The sequence below is a fragment of the Amblyomma mixtum genome, chromosome 9 (assembly GCF_055824585.1).
Source record: "Amblyomma mixtum isolate Tamu chromosome 9, ASM5582458v1, whole genome shotgun sequence".
Classification (NCBI taxonomy): domain Eukaryota; kingdom Metazoa; phylum Arthropoda; class Arachnida; order Ixodida; family Ixodidae; genus Amblyomma; species Amblyomma mixtum.
The window spans coordinates 37,463,972-37,485,444 of NC_143020.1; the positions used below are offsets into that span (position 1 = coordinate 37,463,972).

The following is a 21,473-nucleotide window of genomic DNA, read 5'->3' on the forward strand; positions in this document are numbered from 1 at the left end:
CGCACTTTAAAAAAAAGCTTCCACATGACCACTGTTCCACTTTAACGTCCCAAGACGCACCTTAAAGAATAAAATTCGTTTTTTTTTTCTGAAGTCCTCTCCTCGATGAGACTTTGGGTGCACATTGGGGCAGAGAAGTGAGCGAGCAGCTGGTCACGTGACAACTTTCTTTTAAGGCCAATAAATGAAGCTACGTAAATCGTAACTTGACGCAAACAGCACTACTAGCGGTTTTTCGAGGTGATCTAAATTTTTTTCATTGACACTTTCTTCCTGAAGTTAATAATTAAAAAGTTACCTAACTAAGCTTAACTAATTAATTAACTTTGAAGAGCGAAAAAGCTACTCAAGACTAGGCCAGGCGACTATGAACAACACTGAGTTGGTTTCACTGGACTAGGGCACTTCCCCTTTTTGAAAAGTTTGGTTACATGTAGCTGGGACAATTGGTATATTAATAAATGCTTAGCACGCACGGGGGTTTATTTACAGAGGGGATCTGTAGAAGCAGGATGGCGACGAAGCCTACATGCGTCCTTCAGCCCTTTCTCTTCCTTTTCCTCTAGCCGTCAGTCCTACCGTTGATCTTCTGCCTCTTCCGTCGACATTGTGTGAAAGCGCGTCACAATATACATATATTATCTCTGAGTCCAATACCACTCTCACCTCAAGCGCAGTGGTGTAGGATAAACATTCCATCGGTGACCTGACAATGTTTTCTCCGGCGCGCACGTTACCGTACCAATTCTCCAAAATACCTTCTTGCCCTTGCCCCCATATGACACAGGTTTGATGAGAGTGACTGTGATTGGCTGAGAGGAAGTTCACTCCCCCACTGGTCCTATTCCCAGGAGCAGGAAACTGTAGACGGCTTGTGATCCGTTGCATATTTTTGTGATTTCCTGACTGCGGCATGCTCTATCGAGTGCCGATGCTATGGCGGCCCATTAATTCCCATTATTTTCGAGCACATTAATTCTATGTTGCAAAAATGCAGAATCGTATTCCACTAAAAGTTAAATTGTCTCGAAAGTTTGACTATTCTGTAAAGCTGTTTTCTCTTGATATTATGTGGTAACTTGCATTGCTCCCAATTTTCTTTCTTTTCACACTACCAGAGTTTTTGTAATGCTTTCCTTTGCTACACCATGGGAAAACGCCCTTACAGTGGGTCAAATCATGCTAGTGGTATATTTGATTATGCCACTAGTTTGCTACTGGGTACTGCGACGCTGCCATACTGCTAAGCACTGTATACTGGCACACTTGACAGCATAGCCCCACTGCCATACTACTACAGTGGATAAAACTGTATGCTGGTGGACAGGATAAAATTGCACGCTGATGTAGGGACACGCTGGCAAAATAGCATCGGCTTGCTAGCACAACTGGCAATACTTGATACTGACACATTGGCAAGAAATACACCAAAGCGCTAGCCAAGCGATGGCATAGCAACCTTGCTAGCAGTCCTTCCCCATGCACTGGCGCACACAGCCTTGCATAATTACCATATTTTTATTCTGTCCCAAATGTCTCAAACATAGGCCCACACCAGCCACTCTGAAGATGCTGCACAGACGGATTTGATATCAGTGTGGTTCAATTCCTCTGCACGATTAAGTGTCCGCCAAGTAACTTTTTTCTGCCATTCTCCTCAGTGAAGAGTTCATAACTGTTCATGGGAAGCTTTTATGACATTAAAAATAACCAGTACACAAATCACAAGCTCATTCGCAATAAATTGAACATTCGCACACAGCAGATTTTTCTGTCCAGCGACGAATTTTTTCAAACCTCGCTAATCCCTCGGGGAAGCCACTCGGGGCAACTTATTAAGGTTACACAATGACCCGCTGAACCCTTCGGGCAAATCTTGTGCTGGATTGTGCCATGTATTATTATGGCGCAATCTATTTTAAAAGCATGCTTTCTCAACCCTGGGAATAATATCCTTCCCGCACATATGCGCTTTGATGCAGAGGTAATAGCTTTCTTGATCTGGTCGTTGCTGAATAGCAAAGCGCGCGTTTTGGAGTGTAGCCATGGTGATATGCTCAACGATATTATTACTCTCCTTTCAGCACGCTGACCAATCCTATCCTTTTCTTAAAAAACTTTCACTCTCTTCACACAAATTTACACTGATATAGCTCTAGAGTGCGCTAGGTTACAGAGAAACAAAATAGAAAACCTGAAATGAAAACAATGTGTTTTCGGTACCTGAGTTGCAGCAGATACCTAAGCTGAATGCATTCCACAAGGCATCACTAAAATCGACAGCGCCCTGAGACTCACAACACTTTACCCGGACTAAAAGTTGCTGCGTAACAACGCAGTTTGGGGTCACTACTGTACAGTTCTATCCTAAGCGGATTTAAAGTTCTTCCTGAGTGGTATCATCATGGATATATAACTGGAATCTTTGAGTTATGTTCCAAAGTCAATGCCCCTTTTCAGTACCATTCTACTTCTTAGAAACAGATCCGATTTATTGTGGTCCTGAAATCCCCTTGGCTATCTAAAATCAACAAAATTTCTTCCTTTATTTACTTCGGAATATTTATAAACAAATTCCATAGATTGAATTCACTGAGAATTTATCAACATGTGTGTTGCCTGTTTTTCTCATAATGTTGTTTGTGAGCAGACCTGTTCTAAATAGCATATGGTTAAAGGACACTGGACTGGTTGCAGTTTCTTGAATGGCATATTTTGGAGATCAACCATACATTGCTAGGGGCTGCCTTTTGTGGCTAGAAAAAAAACAATGGTAGAAGGGAAACATTTCCTAAATTTCTTCATGAGCTGAATAAGAGAACTTCACTCTGTCTGGACGTTGATATATTTTCAGATGTGGACCTATTTGAAGTTGCAACAAGTTAATTGACTTATTTAAACTTCGAAAAAGTGAAAATCTAGCAAAGACGCTCGGTTGCAATTATAGGAAATTTTAGTGAGGCCCAGGGAAAAGCTACGGCCTGTAAAAATTTCCTTGATCACTAAGGTAGTTTCTGCGACCCCTAGACATAAGGCAAGCAATCGAACTACTTCTGTAGGCGTTTCTGGGACTTAGGAGCTGATTTGAGTGTTTTACAGGGCACAATCAGGTCGTTTCTCGCTTGCAAAGCAACATATGTTTCTTATAAATTTATGACAAGGCGCATATCAATTGGTTATTTTCTATTACCAACAGAGGAATATCGTATAACATTTATTATAAATCAGTCAGTAGCACAGATTATTTGGGCAAGGAGCATTATAACTAAGCCTTTTGCGGCACAATGCAAGCATGCGTTGCATGCAAGCATGACACATGTAAGCACAGGCAAGCCTGACACATGTAAACATGCCTGTTTACATGTCGATCATGAACACTAATATATATAATTTGCAATTGTTTAGTTTAGCTTGCTTCCGTTTTCGGTCGAAGCAAATGCTTCCTTAAGACCCACCGCGGTGCTTCCGTGGCTATGGCTGTCGGCTGCTGACGATAATGCCGCAGGATAAAACGCCTCACAGCTGCCGCTTTTCAACGTAGCAGAGGTGCAGTTGACGCACAGGTGTTATCTTGCGTCCTGTAATGCTTCCGCTTCATAAGCAGGAATCTTCAAAACCCCGTTATTTACTTCATGTATAACATCATATAAAAACATGCTACGTTGGGATCAGCAGCCGAACGCCATGCAAGCCACTCAGCCACGCCGCGGCCTCTTTGAGAGGGAGGACAGACCCTGTAGATGCCCTTGTCTTTTTGCTCGTCATCGCAAGTAACAGATGCCCAGGTGGGATAAACAAATTCCAAATCTTTGCACTCCCCTGCGTAACACGTTAAACTCAACCGAAGCTGTCGTCGGGTTGCTGGCTGTAACTTGTTTTATTTTTTTGCTAAAATTTCCTTTGCTTTTGCTAATAACTCTATTTTGCTAATTTTGATAATAACTCTATGAGCTAGCTCCGCTTCGTCGCAACATTAAGTTAAGCTGTGCAACAATTATATAACGGCATGCGCACCTGCTTGAAGGACATTGCTTGAGAGAATTCAACGCAGATGATAAGTGTTGCGTTGATATGTGTACAGGGCAGATCATTCTACCTGGGTTGTTCCGCTGTCTCGCTAACCCAAAGTAGATCTCCTTGCATTTTGAATTGATAGTATTCGTTGCTATTAAACCACACTGTGCACTTTAAGTGGGCATGCAAAATTATTTAGATCAGTCGTTCGACAGTACTCGCTTCCACGATTGCTTCCATTTCAAAGCTGCGGCAGAACTCACGGAAGAGTTCACCGCAAAGCATATATGCGTGCACATCAGGTGCAAACCAGAATTTGATCGGGTGTTAGCGTGAATCTTTATCGTAGTGGCTTCTGAACATCCTCCCACCCCTACCTCTGGCTCGTTTGTTGTGAAACTGAACACCGCCACAGCTTGCATGTCGCAAGCTGTAACTATTGTTCAGGAGTAAGTTTCGCAAAGTTACTCGGTAGAGGTGCACTTGATATCTTGGAATCGTCTGCGTTTATTCGAAGCGCCGTTCCTCAAGAAGACGAAATATCATGCGCTTCGGTGGATACAAGGTGGCTCTCGGTCTATCGATCTCGATCCCGGGCTCGCATCACGTGCGGCCAAACCAAGAATAAAAACGCTGGACAAACCGATTATAGTGCCGCATCCAGTTTCACCGCAAGCGATCTAGCGCTTTAGACGGGAACATTTTTAATACTCGCTAGGATAAGATGCATGACATATGTTCTCGAGCAAGCGTTAGCCGTATTGCTCGTAGCAGACCCAGCGTTCTCAGCGTGCCCACTGGGCAACCACGCGAGCAGTGTGCCAAGTAGCGCGCAGTACAGCAACGCCGTCACAGGCATAGGTTCCACCTGAACAATGCTGGGACCACAGAGAGACCAGTAGATATCAGCGTATCGCAGTGGGGCCCAACAAGGAAATGTGACAACCAGTTCAATCCAAGTTTGGGCCAGTATATCGAAATGCATCTGCAGTGTGGACCGCTGTGTTTTCCGATAGCATTGTGCACTGTTCCTCTGCGAAGCGTTTATCAGTATAGGCCTCAACATGCTTCGCATATGGTTCCGGCAAGCTTTGATGCACAGCTTATATATTGAATACTAGCTGTGAACCTTGGATAAAAATGAAGGCGAAGTGCCTCTCTATCGCAATGTTACAGATCGTATTTTCCCTCCGTTTGCCTATTTCTTTACACAGCTCACGAAACCTTTACCAAAATTTGACAAGTTCGTGAGACCAGTGTGCTTGCCGCATCAAAGTGCGGAGACACCGAAAAAAGACATTCTCGTGGCGGGAAATGGCCGTGTTACCTACGGTAAGTGATGCAAAAACATTTTTGAACCTTGCGGACATTAGTAAATACGGCACGCTTAATTGAGGATTCAGAAGAAAACCTCCTACAGTTTCGGAGGGCCGTTCTCGGAGTCATGATCGACAGAAAATAAAGCGGCGATAACATATTTTTCTTCTAACGTTAGCATAGCAGACACCTGTACTTTTTGCCATTGAAACCAGAGTTTGGACGGAAGCAATTACTCTGGAGAATATTCCCACTTTGCACCCTACGCTTCCTTCACTCAGACTCAACTTAACGCTCTCGAAACTGCCCTTGTGGGCCTCTGCAAGGCAGCTCTCAACCTCCCTATCACTGCCTCTACCACTAAGCTCTTTCCCACAGGCCTCTTCCATCCTCTTCGTTCTCTTCTCAGTCTCCATCGTGACTCGCAGCTTGCCCGGCTTTCCCTTACTCGTCAGGGTCAGTGGTTATTGACTCAAGCGGGTATCTCGCCCATTCTAATCTCCCGTTTACCTTTCCTATTCCCACCCCCGCTCCCAATCTTCCTATCCTTCCCCTCCCGACCAACATGTCCCCCGTCCTGCACGCCGGACGTCGTCATGCGGCCGCACAGCACCATTCCCCTCTCTTTGATACCCAGGGTGTAGCTTACACAGATGCCTCCTTCGTGGCTCCTCGAGGTTCCTGCGGCTACGCCCTCTACCATCCACACCTCCCTGCTCCTGAAACCCACACCAGCGGGCCGTATTTACACCCTCCAGACGCATTGTCCCTCGAGGTTCTCGCCATTGCGCATGCCCTCCAGTCATTTGCCCTCCTTCCCTCTCTCCAAGAGTACACAGTCTATTCAGACTCACAAGCCGCTATACACCACATACAGAAACGCACCCTGACCCCTTCTCTCCAACAGGAGGTCGAACGAGCGGTCTCCGCACTGCAGCCTTCCATCGTTTTCCTCCGCTGGGTCCCTGGGCATTCAGGGATTGACGGCAATGAGCTGGCCCGTCAGCTCGCCCGCGACACACTTTTCCAGGCACCGTTGTTCCCACCTATTTGTGCAGTCCTCGCAACGGTGTTGCCGACCCGAAATTGGTTTCGAGTTTTGTGCGTCGATACTTACAGTAGTCAATCCCTGGATTTAGCTATGTGTGTCTCTACGTTTGTTTGTCTGAAGCTTGCCTTGTAGCCGGCTGCTTCACCTGTCCAGGTGTGTGTTTGTATACATATATAAATGTACATACGCAGGCTGTTTCGTGTTCATCTGTAGGTGCTCTAAAAAAATCTGTTGCGAAAACAACTGGAAGATTAGTGCTGAAATGCAGACCACAGGAACCTTATGTTAGTCTGTGTTTTTTATAAGTATTTTTACATTGGAACCTTCCTGGATTGTCCGGAATCCGCTAATAACTGCAGTCATCTACACGCAGAATTTTCGCCGATATGAGCTGAGTAGTAGCAGATCTGACAGGCTGCGCCCTCTGGGGTACTACGCGACCTGCTCAAACTCAAAGGAGGCACTTTGGTTGCCTCGAAGTTCGCCGAATGGGACATCCTCTCAACGCGGCTAGTCTGCTACGCTCTACGCTCACATGACTGCAGTTTTTCGCCAATTTCAGGCATACCAGGCAAGTTCTGATTTTAAATTATTGATCGAAAAACGAAGAGTCTCATAAGCTACCCTGTGGTCTGTGCTTGAGACCAACCAGGCTAATAGTTTGCGCAGGAGCAATCTTTTTACGTTGCGGATAGATAGATACAGAACGCACTATACATATACTCGTTTAAGCGGTCATACCTATATATATATATATATATATATATATATATATATATATATATATATATATATATATATATATATATATATATATATATAGAAGACCGATCTTTTTCAACAGTGATCTGCGTTTGCTGGTGCGGCCCCTTTTTAAGGGGGTTGGACCTCGAACAGGTGAGCAAGAAACTAATAGAGAGTGCTCAAATAAGTAGATAGAAGTAAACAATATAAAAGTAAAATAAACACGTAAACATAAACAGGAAAACTGCGGGATGCGGGTACCGCCCGCTTGCGTACGCTTGCTTATTGACAGGCGTGTCGAGCTCAGCTGAGATGGTCAACATCCTGCGCTTAGCCGTGCAGATACCTTCATGGAAGAATGCGGGAACTTGTCGGTCCCCCTGGCCGCGAACGCAGGAAAAATTCTTTGCCGATGGTGAGTGTGAAGAAGAAAACGAGATGTTACAGTGAGCGGTGTTGAAATCGCAAATAAACTTCTTCAGTTTTTTCTCACAGTGTGTCCGGACCATAAAACGTCCTCGATGAATCTTCTGTACAATATCGGTTGATATGGAGGACTATTAAAGCATCCCGTCGAATGTAGGCTATGAATATATTAGCGTAATTTGGTCCTTGTTTTCGTTCCCGCTGACGTTCCGCGTATTTTCACGTACTGCAAGCCATTAAACACAGATTTGCTTAACCCAATTATCAGTTTTAGCAGCTCTGCAAGAGCGTTGCCGCTAACCGTTTGTGTGGATTCTAAGCACTGAGAAGCATAGGCGACTGCTTTGAAGCCATCAGCATGCGGTATGTTGCAGTATAGTGAAGCGACGTCCAGGGTGCCCAGTACAGGACCATTTTGAATGATTAAGTCGAGAATTTCGCTGAAAGAATGGGTAGTGTCCTTCACATGCGAGGGATATAAGAGAAGGATATCCGTGATGAAGCAGTCGACATAACTCGAGACGTTTTCAGTAACGGCTCCCATGCCGGAGATGATTGGGCTTCCAGGATTTTTTTCTTTATGAATTTTTGAGCGAAATAAAAACGTCGTGGACTTGTAATGAAATTAGAGCTTGTGCGATCTTGCCACAAATTTTCAACTTTTTTACCAGGCTTAAAAATCTGAGACCCTCTTGTTGTATCCTGGCATGAGATCAATTGGGAGAGCCTTGTAAAATGACGAATCGCTTAATTGTCTTTGGGCCTCATCACGGGAGTCCATTTGATCCGTAACTGCGGTGGCTCCACCTTTATCCGCTGGTTTTATAACAATCTCAGATGGGCTACTGAGAGCCTGCAATGCATTGCGTTCGGGCATTGCAAGATTAGGGCGGTAAGAGCGCCGTTTTGAAATACCGAAAGGAAGATTTTTTTCATCTCCTTTATATAGAAATCCAGACAATAATCGCGCTGCAGATGTGGTGTCCTATGGGTAATAGATGGAAGTTTTGTAACAGGATCAGATTTTGGGGGCGATCGTACAAGTATTCCCTTAGTCTAAGGCTTCGGGAGGAATTTTCTATGCTTTTATAAAGCTTAAATTCATTGAATATGCCGCTGGTGGGGCAGAAGTTTAGGCCCTTTGACAACACCATGTATTAATCATGTGACAACGTTACCGAGGAAACAATTACTGCATTTTTAGCTGTGGGCTTGGCCAATGTTAAAGGTGCACTGAAGAGGAATCTGAACTCGTCTGTTTGCCGCGGGAACTCGATCTAAACGTTCCGAGCATTCTTAGAAACTTCGAATTATTGCCCTGTGTGACCGATTTCCATAATTAAATCGAATTAACGTCCGGCTCCCGCCTTTACGTTTTGAATTCTCCCCGTACGGTGGGCGGAGTCGATCAACGCGTGGAGTGCTTTTCAGCCAGCTCCATGGAGGCTTTGCTTTCGCCTTATTTTGTTTTTTAGGTTTCCGTGAGTAAATAGTTTCATTCGCAGATGATATAACCTCAAAATAAGCCCACAGAAATAAAAATACGCGTGGACTGTTTGCTTCTACGTATTACTACGTATTACTCCGCCGATGGCAGAGCGGCAAGCCGCCACGGGACTGGGTGAAAGACACTCCACGCGTTGGTCGACTCCGCCCACCATACGGGGGAAAATTAAAAAAAAAATGCGGGAGCCAGACGTTAATTCGATTTAATTAGGGAAATCGGCCACACAGGGCAATAACTTGAAGTTTCTAAGAATGCTCGGAACGTGTAGATTGAATTCTGGCGGCAAAAAGAGGAGTTCAGATTCCTCTTCACTGCACCTTTAAGTTTGAGTGACATTAGCCTGAAGAGGGTGAACTGATTTTTATATCTGATGCAGAGGTTGGACTACCGGCAACAAGGAGAGGATAAATCATTTTGACGGAGGTTATGGTAATCGAACTCCACCCCGAAGGAACTTTTTCTCCCCATTGAGTTAGATGTGAGAATTTTTTCTTTTCTAGAAACAACTATAAAAGAGCTGTTTCGTGATCCCTCAGAAGAAGTTCTTTACGAAGCGGACCTTCTTTGGGCCTCAACGCATACAGACAAGAATTATTATGTGATATAACAATATCCATAAGATGTTCTGACGATTTCTGAAGTGTATCCTTCCAAAGCAATTTTAGGCAAAAGGGCCAGTCCGATGTGGCTGGCTTTAAAACTATTCTCCTACCATTAGGAACAATTTTTCATGACTATACAGGCCTAAGGCTTTCACATGGTGTTCATATCGAACTCTTTTTCTCCAAACATTCTTCATGTTAACAATTGTTTTGATACAGATGCGTCAATCAGTTCACCTTGTTTTTCAGTTCAGAGTCAATTCTTCGATGCCTTTTGGACGACGTCCATGCAGCTCCGCAGGGAGTAGCGCGTCCGTGGCTCAGCTGTTGTGCAGGCCGGCTGCGGCGTTGTTGGCGGTTGGCGTGCTTTGGGAAGATCGTAGGCATGATCAGCTCCAGGAAATCCTGCTTCTCAGATCTACAAGGCCACAGCCAACGTGGTCTGACCACCACGTTGCCTGTCGACTGCTTGTGAACGCTTAGAATTCAAACAACCGGTTGACGGCAACAAGCTTGCAGGGCACTTCGAACTGATACCTGAGTTAAACAGCTTCGAGTTTAATGGCCAGCACTACGTGCAAATAAGCGGAACGTGTATTGGATAGAAAATTGGACGAAATAACGCTAGTATAATGGTGGCTGTATTTGAGATGCAGGTCCTCTACATGGCGCATATATATATATATATATATATATATATATATGTGGTAATCAACACAAAACCGGAGGGTCCCATCTTTCTTTGCAACTAGGACCACAGGCGACGCCCACGGGCTCTTCGATGGCTGCATCACGTCGTCGCGGAGCATTTCTTGAACTTGCCTTCGAATTGCATCCCGTTCCTTTGAAGATATCCGGTACGGCGACTGGCGTAATGGTCTCTGGCTTTCATCAACTATAATTCGATGTTTTGTTATCGGCGTTTGCCTAACTCTGGAGGTTGACGCAAAACAGTCCTGGAAAGAGTCAATGACAGTCTGCAGGTTGCGTTTTTGACTAGGCAGGAGATTCGGGTTCACGTCGAGTTTAACCGGAGCATTCGTTGATTCCACGGACTTTGTGGTCCCTGTCAACGCGTACTCTCCGGCGCATTCCCCGAGTTCTTCAAAATAAGCAATCGTTGTGTTGGCCGCTAAACGTTGGGGTTCACAACCGAAATTTGTTATCAGTAGTTCGGCTCGCTTATTGTTCAGTTCTATAAGCCCGCGACCTACACACACTTGCCGACTCAGGAGCAGTGACATGTTGGCTTCAGCGATGCCATGAGTGCCGGCGCTGTCATCGCACTCCACAGTTACTAGCATGGTGGTTCTCGACGGAATCACCACGTTATCATCGCAGACCCGCAACTTAGTCCTGCGTTGCTGCGGTTCGTCGCCAACAGTACGGTGTGCGGCAAACGAGACGATCAGCTCCTTAAAGTCGATGACAGCCCCATATTCCTGTAGGAAATCCAGGCCGAGAATCAGGTCTTTAGAACACTCAGGAAGCACAGCAAAGCAGCCGGGGAAACTGACGCCGCGGATCTGAATTCGTAAGGTGCAAACGCCGGTCGGCGTCACAACATGGCCGCCGGCTGTGCGGATCTGGGGCCCCAGTCCAAGGTGTCAAAACCTTTCTAAGGGTCGTGGCTAGCCGGCTGCTTATCACAGAGAAATCAGCGCCGGTATCTACCAGTGCGGTTACTTCACAGTTATCGGCGGTTACTGGAATTTCCGTAGCAGCCAACTGCTGGCTCATCGTCGGCGGTGGGCTCGTCAGGTCAGGTGGTCGTTGGTCTCGTCGTCGCTGCAGATCGTCGAGTGGAGGCTCTTGTTTCTTTCTAGCTGCGGCGGCCCTACCCCCAGAGGACGCCGTCTTCAGTTTTCCCGCCGTGGGGACCTGCCTCTGAATTCGCCAGAGGTCGACGGGCGGCTGGGAGAAGAGAGTCTCCTGGGCGATGGGGATCGAGACTGGCGTCGCGGCACGGTCTGAGCCTGCACGTTGGACGTCAGTTATTGTTCAATCTCCTGGGGTCGCTCGCCGTAGCGTGGTCGAGGAGCGTCTGAAGCGAAACCCCTTAAACCCATCCGACGGTAGGGGCAGTGGCGCCGGATGTGGCCGGGCTCACCGCAGTGGTAGCAGAGTGGCCGGTTCCTCGGCGTTCGCCCCTTGTCCGCTTTACGCATGGCGGGCCGGAATTCCTGCGGCACGGTGGGGGGCACAGTTGGACGTGGGTACTGCACAGCCGGCACAGGTGAAAAAAGCTTGTGCCACTGCCGCAGGCCGTCGAAGTGCCTCGCTGTAGGTCATGATGTAGGGTTGCGGCTGCGGCTCCAGAACAACTGGTGCTGGCTGCACCACTCGACGGATTTCATCCCGTACCACGTCCGACAGGGCGGCGACGCTGGCCTGTGGAGCTTCGAAGCGGAGTTTCGCGAGTTCTTCGCGAACGATGCTCCTTACAAGGTCTCGAAGATCTTCAGGAGGCAGCGTCGTAGGCGTGCAGGTTTGAGCGGCTGCCATACTAGCCTGCCGGCCGTACTGTGCACCGCGTTCCTGCAAGAAGCGTTCCATGCTCACTGCCTCCTTCGTAAAATCGGCCACTGTCCTTGGAGGGTCGCGGACAAGTCCAGCAAACAGCTGCTCCTTAACGCCCCGCATCAGGTGCCGCACTTTCTTTGCCTCGGCCATAGCAGGGTCGGCTCGACTGAAGAGGCGCGTCATGTCCTCAACGAACATGGTGACGCTCTCATTAGGCTGCTGCGATCTCGAGTGCAGAGCGACTTCCGCCTTCTCTTTTCGTTCACTGCTGCCGAATGTCGCCAGCAGCTCGCGACGAAAAACCTCCCAGGTGGCAAAAGAGGACTCTTGGTTCTCGAACCAGATCTTTGCCGAGTCCTCTAGCGCGAAGTAAACGTTCCTCAGCTTGCGCTCACCGTCCCACTGGTTGAAGGCTGCCACACGGTCGAAACTGGCCAACCAGTCTTCAACATCCTCGAACCTGTCACCATGGAACGTCGGCGGTGACCTGGGCGCGTGAAGTACGAAGGGAGTGTCAGCTCCAAAATGTTGAGTGGTCTGGCTAGCTGTGGTTGATGTCATACCTCTTGCCGGTTTTGTCAGGCCGCTGAACTCTGGCTGTAGGCCTCGCAGGCGGCGGCTCGCTTTGTGGACGGGGGTTGTGTCCACGCATTGAGGGCTGGCTTCAAAGGTGTCTTCAGAGTCAGTGTACATGGGACGATACCCAGCACTTCCACCAAATATGTCACGGCTATACAGTCGGGACAGCCAGGTCGCGTTTTACTGAACAGCGCCAGGTAGCAGCGAACTCCTGAGCGGAACCCGAAGAAGAGACGACGAAGGCCCGCCCGCCACCATTGTTAAGGCTAGCCAGGATGGCGGTTGAGACAGTTCGGCCAGGAGACGGCGCCACGAGAATGTCCAGGAATGTGGCAATATATATATATATATATATATATATAAGAAGGGGTGTAGATCGGATGGATCCGGTAGAACATAAACGTAATTCGGTTGACACACGGTAGAAAAACATTCGTCAGAGTGATGGAGTACAGGCAAAAGACACAGTTTATAAGGGAATGCACGCGGGGAGGGAACATTCTGATTGGCGCATCGCAGCGGCAAACACCTCAGTATGAATCGCCAGTGAATGATAAATTTAGACAAGAAAGCACAGTCAAAAGTTACTAAATCATCGTGGAGGATAACTGCAATCACAATGTTTTGGTCGTAGCTCAAATGCACAAGAAAAGGCGAACAACAACAACAACAAAAAAATGAAAAATAATAATAAAATCATCAGACACGAGAACACAGGTGAATACCACTTTTGATTAAACAACGCCTCTTGTGAAAGGGTATGGTATTAAGATGCGTTGCTGTTTCATAGATAGGCCAATTACCAAGAAAGAAAAAAATTCAGGGGCACCTTGACTGTCTAAAGTGCGTAGAGGCGAAAGCGTTTTCCGAACCACTTTCGCTGCTTCTGTCGCATTGGTGGCGTCACATATAATTGAGTACTAATTACTAAGTGATATGACAAATCACTCATTAATGGTTAATTACTGATTAATGCCTGAACACTAATTAACTGCTAATTAATTACGCTTAAGCTTCTCCTTTAGGAGTGGAACGCGACAGCGTATTGCAGCGCTGCCAGGGAGTCCATGAAACGCTACCACCCGTTCGGCGCGATGCCTTGCCCTTTGAACGCAACGCTTTTTGAGGAAAGGAAATGGCGCAGTAATTCTCTGTCATCTCGGTGGACACCTGAACCGCACCGTAGAGGAAGGGAGGAAGTGGGTGTGAAAGGAGACAAAGAGGGCCCCGTAATGAAGAAAATGAATATTGTATTTCAGGAAAGGAAATTACGCAGTAACTGTATCACATATCTCGGTGAACACCTGTCAGAATTCAGGGGGGCAATTTTTTTGCTTAAAGTGTGGTCACTGATGTGTGGTTAAGATGTTAAGCTTCGCCTCTAAGAGTAGAACGCGACAGCATCTTGCAACGCTGCTAGGGAGCCCACAGAACGCCATTGCCCATTCGGTTCTTCGCCTCGCTCGTCAGTTTTTTTGAGGAAAGGAAATGCATCTGTCTCTCATATCTCGGTGGACACCTAAACCTCGCGGGAAGGGAAGGTAGGAGGATGGGAGTGAGCGGGGTGGTGGTGAAAACTTTTTAATAAACAACAGGAGAGTCGGGGACACCGCATTCATTAGACGTGCCGTTGCTCATTCCAAACCATCGAGCTGGCATGGCCGAGTGGATAGCATGCTCGTCTCGCACGCCGAAGACCGGGGTTCGATTCCCGAGCTCGATTAATTACCTACTCGGTTTTATTTATTTATATGGCCTGACCAGAAAGTTAATGAGTCTAATTGGGCAATTAAGCAATTAACTAAGCTCAGTCCCATTCACTTGGAGCATCACTATACGATCCCTTCAGTTCGTTGCATGGTTACTAGCCAAAGTACAATTGGCCCCGTTTGAAATTCGCGCACTGTGACGTCTCGGCCGTTTCGACCAATTGAAAAGCGTGACATTTCTGTCGACAACTGCTGCTTACAACGATGAGACATTAAAGGCTTTCGCCTTAAAAAGCAGCGCTAACAGTAAAAACAGGATGAAAATGATCAGTGTAGATGAAACACGGCATGATACTATAAACTGTTGCGGTTATGACGATAGACAAGTCAGCTTCCCAACATTTTCATTGAGACCACAAGAAACAGTATTAAATTTGTCTATAAAAAATAATTCACGAACTTCGCGTTCATGATGGGTCTTGAAGCCTGATTCCAGTAACGTTACTTGAATTTTTTCGAAAGGGTGCTTAGTGTTGTTCACATGTCTTGCAATGAGCTTTGTGATTATTAAAACGATATCTGAATGGTGTTTCTGTTTGGCCAATATACTGAATTTTGCAGACTGAGCATTCAAGCATGTAGATTACGTTGCTGGTATCACATGAGTAGTTTCCCCGAATGTTCACTTTATAGTTCGATGCAGTGCTGGAAGCCGTTACTGATGTCACCATCTGCGCGCAGACTTTGCAACGTGATTTATTACATGGATGACAGCCGTTCGACACACTTGTGCTTGTTTTAGAAGGAGTGAGAATATCACTGAGGTTTTTGCCATGGTGATAGACGACCCGGGAGGCTTGTTGAAAAATGTTTTTGAGTCGATCACTTTGCATGAGAATGACATGGTGTTTTTTTCAGAATGCGCGCGACGTTTGGAACCGATGCTGAGTGGGTTGGTACCAGGTTGATATGCGATTGATGGGATGGTCGGTGTTTTGCTTTGAGGAGTGCCTCACGGTCAAGGAGGCCTGCGCGTTCTACAGCGTCGTTTATTAATCGCGCAGGATATTTCCGTTTAGTCAGGGCGTTTCGGAGGTTAGCACAGGTTCGTTCGAAGTCGCGCTCGTCAGAACATATCCGTTTAAAGCAGACGGCTTGTCCATATGGGATGCTAGTCTTCCAGTGTTTAAGGTGGCTGCTTTCGAAATGTAAGTATTGTGGTCTGTCACTGGGTTTCCGGTATAAATCTGTGCTAAGTTTGCCATTCTTTATTGAAACGGTTACATCTAGAAAACTAATTGTGGTTGCCGAGTAAGAATGAGAAAAAGTAATGGCCTCATGCGCGTTATTAAAACTAGAGATGAATGATAGAAGTTCAGCTTCAGCATGCTCCCAGATAAGAAAAATGTCGTCAATGAATCTTTTGTAGTAGAAGGGTTTTAATGGGTGCGTAGCAAGAAACTGGTCTTCTAATACACCCATAAATATGAAGGCGTAGTTGGTACCAATCCGTGTGCCCATCGATGTCCCGTTTATCTGGACATAATGTCTATTATCAAATTCAAAGTTGTTAATTTGGAGTATTAATTTCAAAAGTGTGGCTAGCGTGGGACCATCAACGTTAGAACCAAAGTCTTGCTTCTCAAAAGCCTGCACAGCTGACCGGATGCCGTGGAAATGGGGAATGTTAGTATAAAGCGACGCAACATCAAGGGTTACAAGCAAAGCACCATGGGGGATGCTGATGTCGGCTATCTCGGCTAGGAAGTGTGTTGTGTCCTTTATGAAGGACTAAAATGTTGCAGGAATTTTGTTGATAAGGGTGACAACGTAGCTTGACAGTCTTTCAGTGACGGTTCCTATTCTGGAAATGATTGGTCGACAAGGGTTGTTGCGTTTGTGAATTTTGGGCAATAAGTAAAATCTGCCTGGTACAGGGCTCAGCGGAATCATTGAATTGACTGTACTTTTATCAAGTTTGTTACTGAGGATGAGATTGGACAATGTTTTCTCCAAATCAGTTTTAAACTGAGCAGTTAACGGTAAAATTAACTATCTGCAAGCTGCCTTTCGGCTTCAGCGACATAATCGGTTTTGTTCATCACCACGATGGCACCACCCTTGTCAGCCGGCTTGATAACAATGTCAGTTTGAGAAGCTAGTCTTTTTATTGCTGCGGTTTCTTTTCAGGAAAGGTTCCGACGGAAATTTTTTATAGTGTTGTATGCTTCTAGCACATCCTTTTGAACTGCCTTAATGTAGATGTCAAGGCAGTTTTCTCTCTGAGTAGGGGGGTCCAGTGATTTTGCGACGGCAAATTTTCATCTCGTTTCGGATCTTGGGGTCGGTCATGGAAGTATTCTTTAAGGCTCATATTGCGGGCAAAATTTTCTAAGTCTTTGAACAGTTGAAACTCATTAAACCCACCAGACGCGGGGCAGAAATTTAGACCATGTTATAGGGCACTCTCGTCGTCAGGAGTCAAGGTGAAGTTTGATAGATTGATAACTGAGTTTTGCAAGAGAGATGGCAGTGGCAGCAGAGGCTGGCACTGCGTGGAGGGAAATATTTTGTCGCGTGAAAGCTTTTTTGACTGGATGGCATTTATCTCGGCCCACTTTTTGTCTTTGTAGACTTCAAGGACGATTAGTTCTTAGGAAGACAAATTAGAGGGGTTGAGCAATTGCTTCTCTGTATTTGTTAGTGAATTTAGGGTTGATCGGTGGTGATCCAGAACAACACGCGTAAATCCCAAAGCAGCCGTTCCTGAAATGTTTTCCCACTTTGCAGCGTTGCTGCTGGACAGTTTGGACGTTGCTGGTTTGACATTTACGCGGAGACCACGCGGAGCAGTTGAGGATGCTACATAACTTTCTAAAGTGTTAACATGAACTTGCGAACGAATACATTTTTCAACAACTTTTTTTCTAATGCGTAGGAATTTGTCTAAGTATATGGGACAAAAACTGGCGTCAGGAAGCGAATTTCTTAGACAACAGGCGGGTTTTCTTACATTATTTGGGCGTTTATTTCGTAGGTTGTAGCTGTCCTCGGTCGAGGCATGGTCGGCTGGAGTTGGAACGGACGTAGCGTTGGTCCTGGAAGCTTTTGCTCTAGAAGTGGAGGCTCCAGAGCCCAGAGTGTTGCGATCCTGAGGGTTGGAACACGGCGTAGTTTTATCCCGAGGGCCACGATGTCAAGGTTTGGAAACACTGGCACCACAGTCACGAGAGCCGGAGCTTTGGGCGTCAAAAACTCGAAGGTTTGAAGTATGAGGGTCGCTAGCTGATATTCTGGGAGCAGTAATGGTACAATCGGAAGGAAGCAGAGCAAGCAGAGTCAGCGGAACTAGAGGTGCTAGAAGCATTGTCATCATCAGCAGGAATGCCAGTTGCTGAAACATCAGGAGCAGGAGAGCACGAAGCAGGAGCGTCGGGAACGATGGTGTCGAGAGCGCAATCGTCAAGGGCAAGAGCATCGGTAGCTAGGACGTCGAGGGCCCGAGTTTTGGGAGCAGCAGCGTCGGGAGAAGCCGCATCCGGAGAAGCAGCACCGGGAGAAGCAGCGTCGGGAGAAGCAGCGTCGGGAGAAGCAGCGTCGGGAGAAGCAGCGTCGGGAGAAGCAGCGTCGGCAGAAGCAGCAGCGTCGGGAGGAGCAGCAGCGCAGGGAGGAGCAGCAGCAGCGGGAGGCGCAGCAACGCCGGGAGGAGCAGCGACGCCGGGAGTGACATTCCTCAGTGACATTCTCACTTCTTCTAAAACAAGCACAAGTGTGTCGATCGGCTGTCATCCATGTAATAAATCACGTTGCAAAGTCTGCGCGCAGATGATGACACCAGTAACGGCTTCCAGCACTGCATCGAACTATAAAGTGAACTCTCGGGGAAACTACTCATGTGATACCAGCAACGTAATCTACATGCTTGAATGCTCAGTCTGCAAAATTCAGTATATTCGCCAAACAAACACCATTCAGATATCGTTTTAATAATCACAAAGCTCATTGCAAGACATATGAACAACACTAAGCACCCTTTCGAAAAAATTCAAGTAACTTTACTGGAATCAGGCTTCAAGACCCATCATGAACGCGAAGTTCGTGAATCATTTTTTATAGACAAATTTAGTACTGTTTCTTGTGGTCTCAATAAAAATGTTGGGAAGCTGACTTGTCTATCGTCATAACCGCAACACTTTATAGTATCATGTCGTGTTTCATCTACACTGATCATTTTCATCCTCTTTTTACTGTTAGCGCCGCTTTTTTCTTTCTTAGTAAATGGCTTATCTCTGAAACAGCACCGCATCTTAATACCATACCCTTTCACAAGAGGCGTTGTTTAATCAAAAGTGGTATTCACCTGTGTTCTCGTGTCTGATGATTTTGTTATTATTTTTTTAATTTTTTTTGTTGTTGTTCGCCTTTTCTTGTGCATTTGAGCTACGACCAAAACATTTTTGTATTATTTACATTTTTTTCACAATGGGATTGCAGTTATCCTCTACGATGATTTAGTAATTTTTGACTGTGCTTTGTTGACTACATTTATCATTCACAGGCGATACATACTGAGGTGTTTGCCGCTGCGATGCGCCAATCAGAATGTTCCCTCCCCGCGTACATTCCCTTATAAACTGTGTCTTCTGCCCGTACCCCATCACTCTGACGAAGGCCAGACCCTGGTCGAAACATTAGAATAAAGTTGTTGTTCTTTTACCGTGTGTCAACCGAATTACGTTTATATATATGTATATATATATATATATATATATATATATATATATATATATATATATATATATATATATATATATATATATATATATGTCACGCTCCAGCTCAATTATTCCCGAGGGGCTCCTCTAACGATCATAAATGCAGTTTTTTGGAACATAGTGTTGAAAGTGCCCTTCACTCAGAAAACTTGGAACTAGAAGTACTTAAAAAATTAGAGTATTTCGCTGCAAGCTTTATATTTCGCATAAAAAGCAGCCTAGCGATGTCGACCTCTTATTTTCGCCTATATTCATTTCATTGTTGTTTCGATAAGCTAGTGAGAAGAGCGGCCTGTGCTTTATATGAATAATGCAAATTCAAATTGGTAGATCCTAAGGCTTCAATTATTGATATCACATGCAGAGAAGGAAGCCAAAAGAGCCCACTACTTCCTCACGAAGACGATGACCAAGCAGGAGTGCAGAGCTATTAATTCAGCTGACATTCCACTTAACCGGATCTTTTGCACTAATGATCCCAGAGCGTCGGCATTTAAGGTACGTACACGTTTCTCCACGTCGTAGCGATAGTATGAATTTTTGTGGTGTACACACAGCCAATTTTTCTTAATTTTTTGGTGATGGTGGGGGACTGAGTGGTTGCATTAGGCACGTACGTCTAGGCTTCTGAATTAGAATCCTAAACTTGTTAGGAAAGACACTTGCGAACGCAAATGAACATTTTTTCTGGGCGAAAGCAGATATCTTGAAGGAAGTGACAGTCGCGCGCACTAAAACAGAACTGAATTCGGTTTTGAATTTGCCCGAAAAGCCGCTCGCAATTTCGTCCAGCGTCGAATGGCATCAAAATCTCTTGACTGAATTATTGCAAAGTCATGGAGTCCAGTGGTTCTTTACAAAAAAAAATAGCGGGGGCTTAGCTTTGGTCAAGCCTGGTAGGTTGCGAAAGCAGGTGTTTTATACTGTATATGGAGCGCCCCTAGTGGGAAGAGCGCACCGCGTTATGGCAAGCAGCCGCCGTTACCCGACGAGCCGAGTTGGTAGCCCGTCTCTCGCTCCTGGTATGACGCCAAGCTGTAACGTCACTAGCGCCACGAGCGCGAGGAGCGCGGCGCGCCATGGCAAGCGGCCACCGTTACCCGACGAGCCGAGTTGGTAGCCCGTCTCTCGCTCCTTGTATGATGTCAAGCTGTAACGTCACTAGCGCCTCTAGCGGGAGGAGCGCGGCGCGCCATGGCAAGCGGGCACCGTTACCCGACGAGCCGAGTTGGTAGCCCGTCTCTCGCTCCTTGTATGATGTCAAGCTGTAACGTCACTAGCGCCTCTAGCGGGAGGAGCGCGGCGCGCCATGGTAAGCGGGCACCGTTACCCGACGAGCCGAGTTGGTAGCCCGTCTCTCGCTCCTGGTATGACGCCAAGCTGTAACGTCACTAGCGCCTCTAGCGGGAGGAGCGCGGTGCGCCATGGCAAGAGGCCGCCGTCACCCGACGAGCCGAGTTGGTAGCCCGTCTCTCGCTCCTGGTATGACGCCAAGCTGTAACGTCAGTAGCGCCTCTAGCGGGAGGAGCGCGGTGCGCCATGGCAAGAGGCCGCCGTCACCCGACGAGCCGAGTTGGTAGCCCGTCTCTCGCTCCTGGTATGACGCCAAGCTGTAACGTCACTAGCGCCTCTAGCGGGAGGAGCGCGGCGCGCCATGGCAAGCGGCCGCCGTTACCCGACGAGACGAGTTGGTAGCCTCTCACTCGCTCCTGGTATGATGCCAAGCTGTAACGTCACTAGCGCCTCTAGCGGAAGGAGCGCGGCGCGCCATGGGAAGCGGCCGCCGTTAGCCGACGAGCCGAGTTGGTAGCCCGTCTCGCACTCCTGGTATTACGCCAAGCTGTAACGTCACTAGCGCCTCGAGCGCGAGGAGCGCGGCGCGCCATGGCAAGCAGCCGCCGTTACCCGACGAGCCGAGTTGGTAGCTCGTCTCTCGCTCCTGGTATGACGCCAAGCTGTAACGTCACTAGCGCCTCGAGCGCGAGGAGCGCGGCGCGCCATGGCAAGCAGCCGCCGTTACCCGACGAGCCGAGTTGGTAGCCCGTCTCTCGCTCCTGGTATGACGCCAAGCTGTAACGTCACTAGCGCCTCGAGCGCGAGGAGCGCGGCGCGCCATGGCAAGCGGGCGCCGTTACCCGACGAGCCGAGTTGGTAGCCCGTCTCGCGCTCCTGGTATGACGCCAAGCTGTAACGTCACTAGCGCCTCGAGCGCGAGGAGCGCGGCGT

The 21,473-nt window shown here is 47.1% G+C and overlaps 1 protein-coding gene across 1 annotated transcript in view; it reads left to right on the plus strand.

Annotated features, from left to right (window-relative positions):
• Nucleotides 1-21,473, plus strand: part of LOC149328765 (serine protease SP24D-like) — a 55,719-nt gene that overhangs the window by 19,546 nt on the left and 14,700 nt on the right. Inside the window, exons 6-8 of the mRNA XM_089559080.1 lie at nucleotides 5,229-5,346; nucleotides 7,419-7,541; nucleotides 19,612-19,745. Coding sequence (XP_089415206.1) covers nucleotides 5,229-5,346; nucleotides 7,419-7,541; nucleotides 19,612-19,745 — 375 coding nt within the window. The remainder of the gene's footprint in view (nucleotides 1-5,228; nucleotides 5,347-7,418; nucleotides 7,542-19,611; nucleotides 19,746-21,473) is intronic.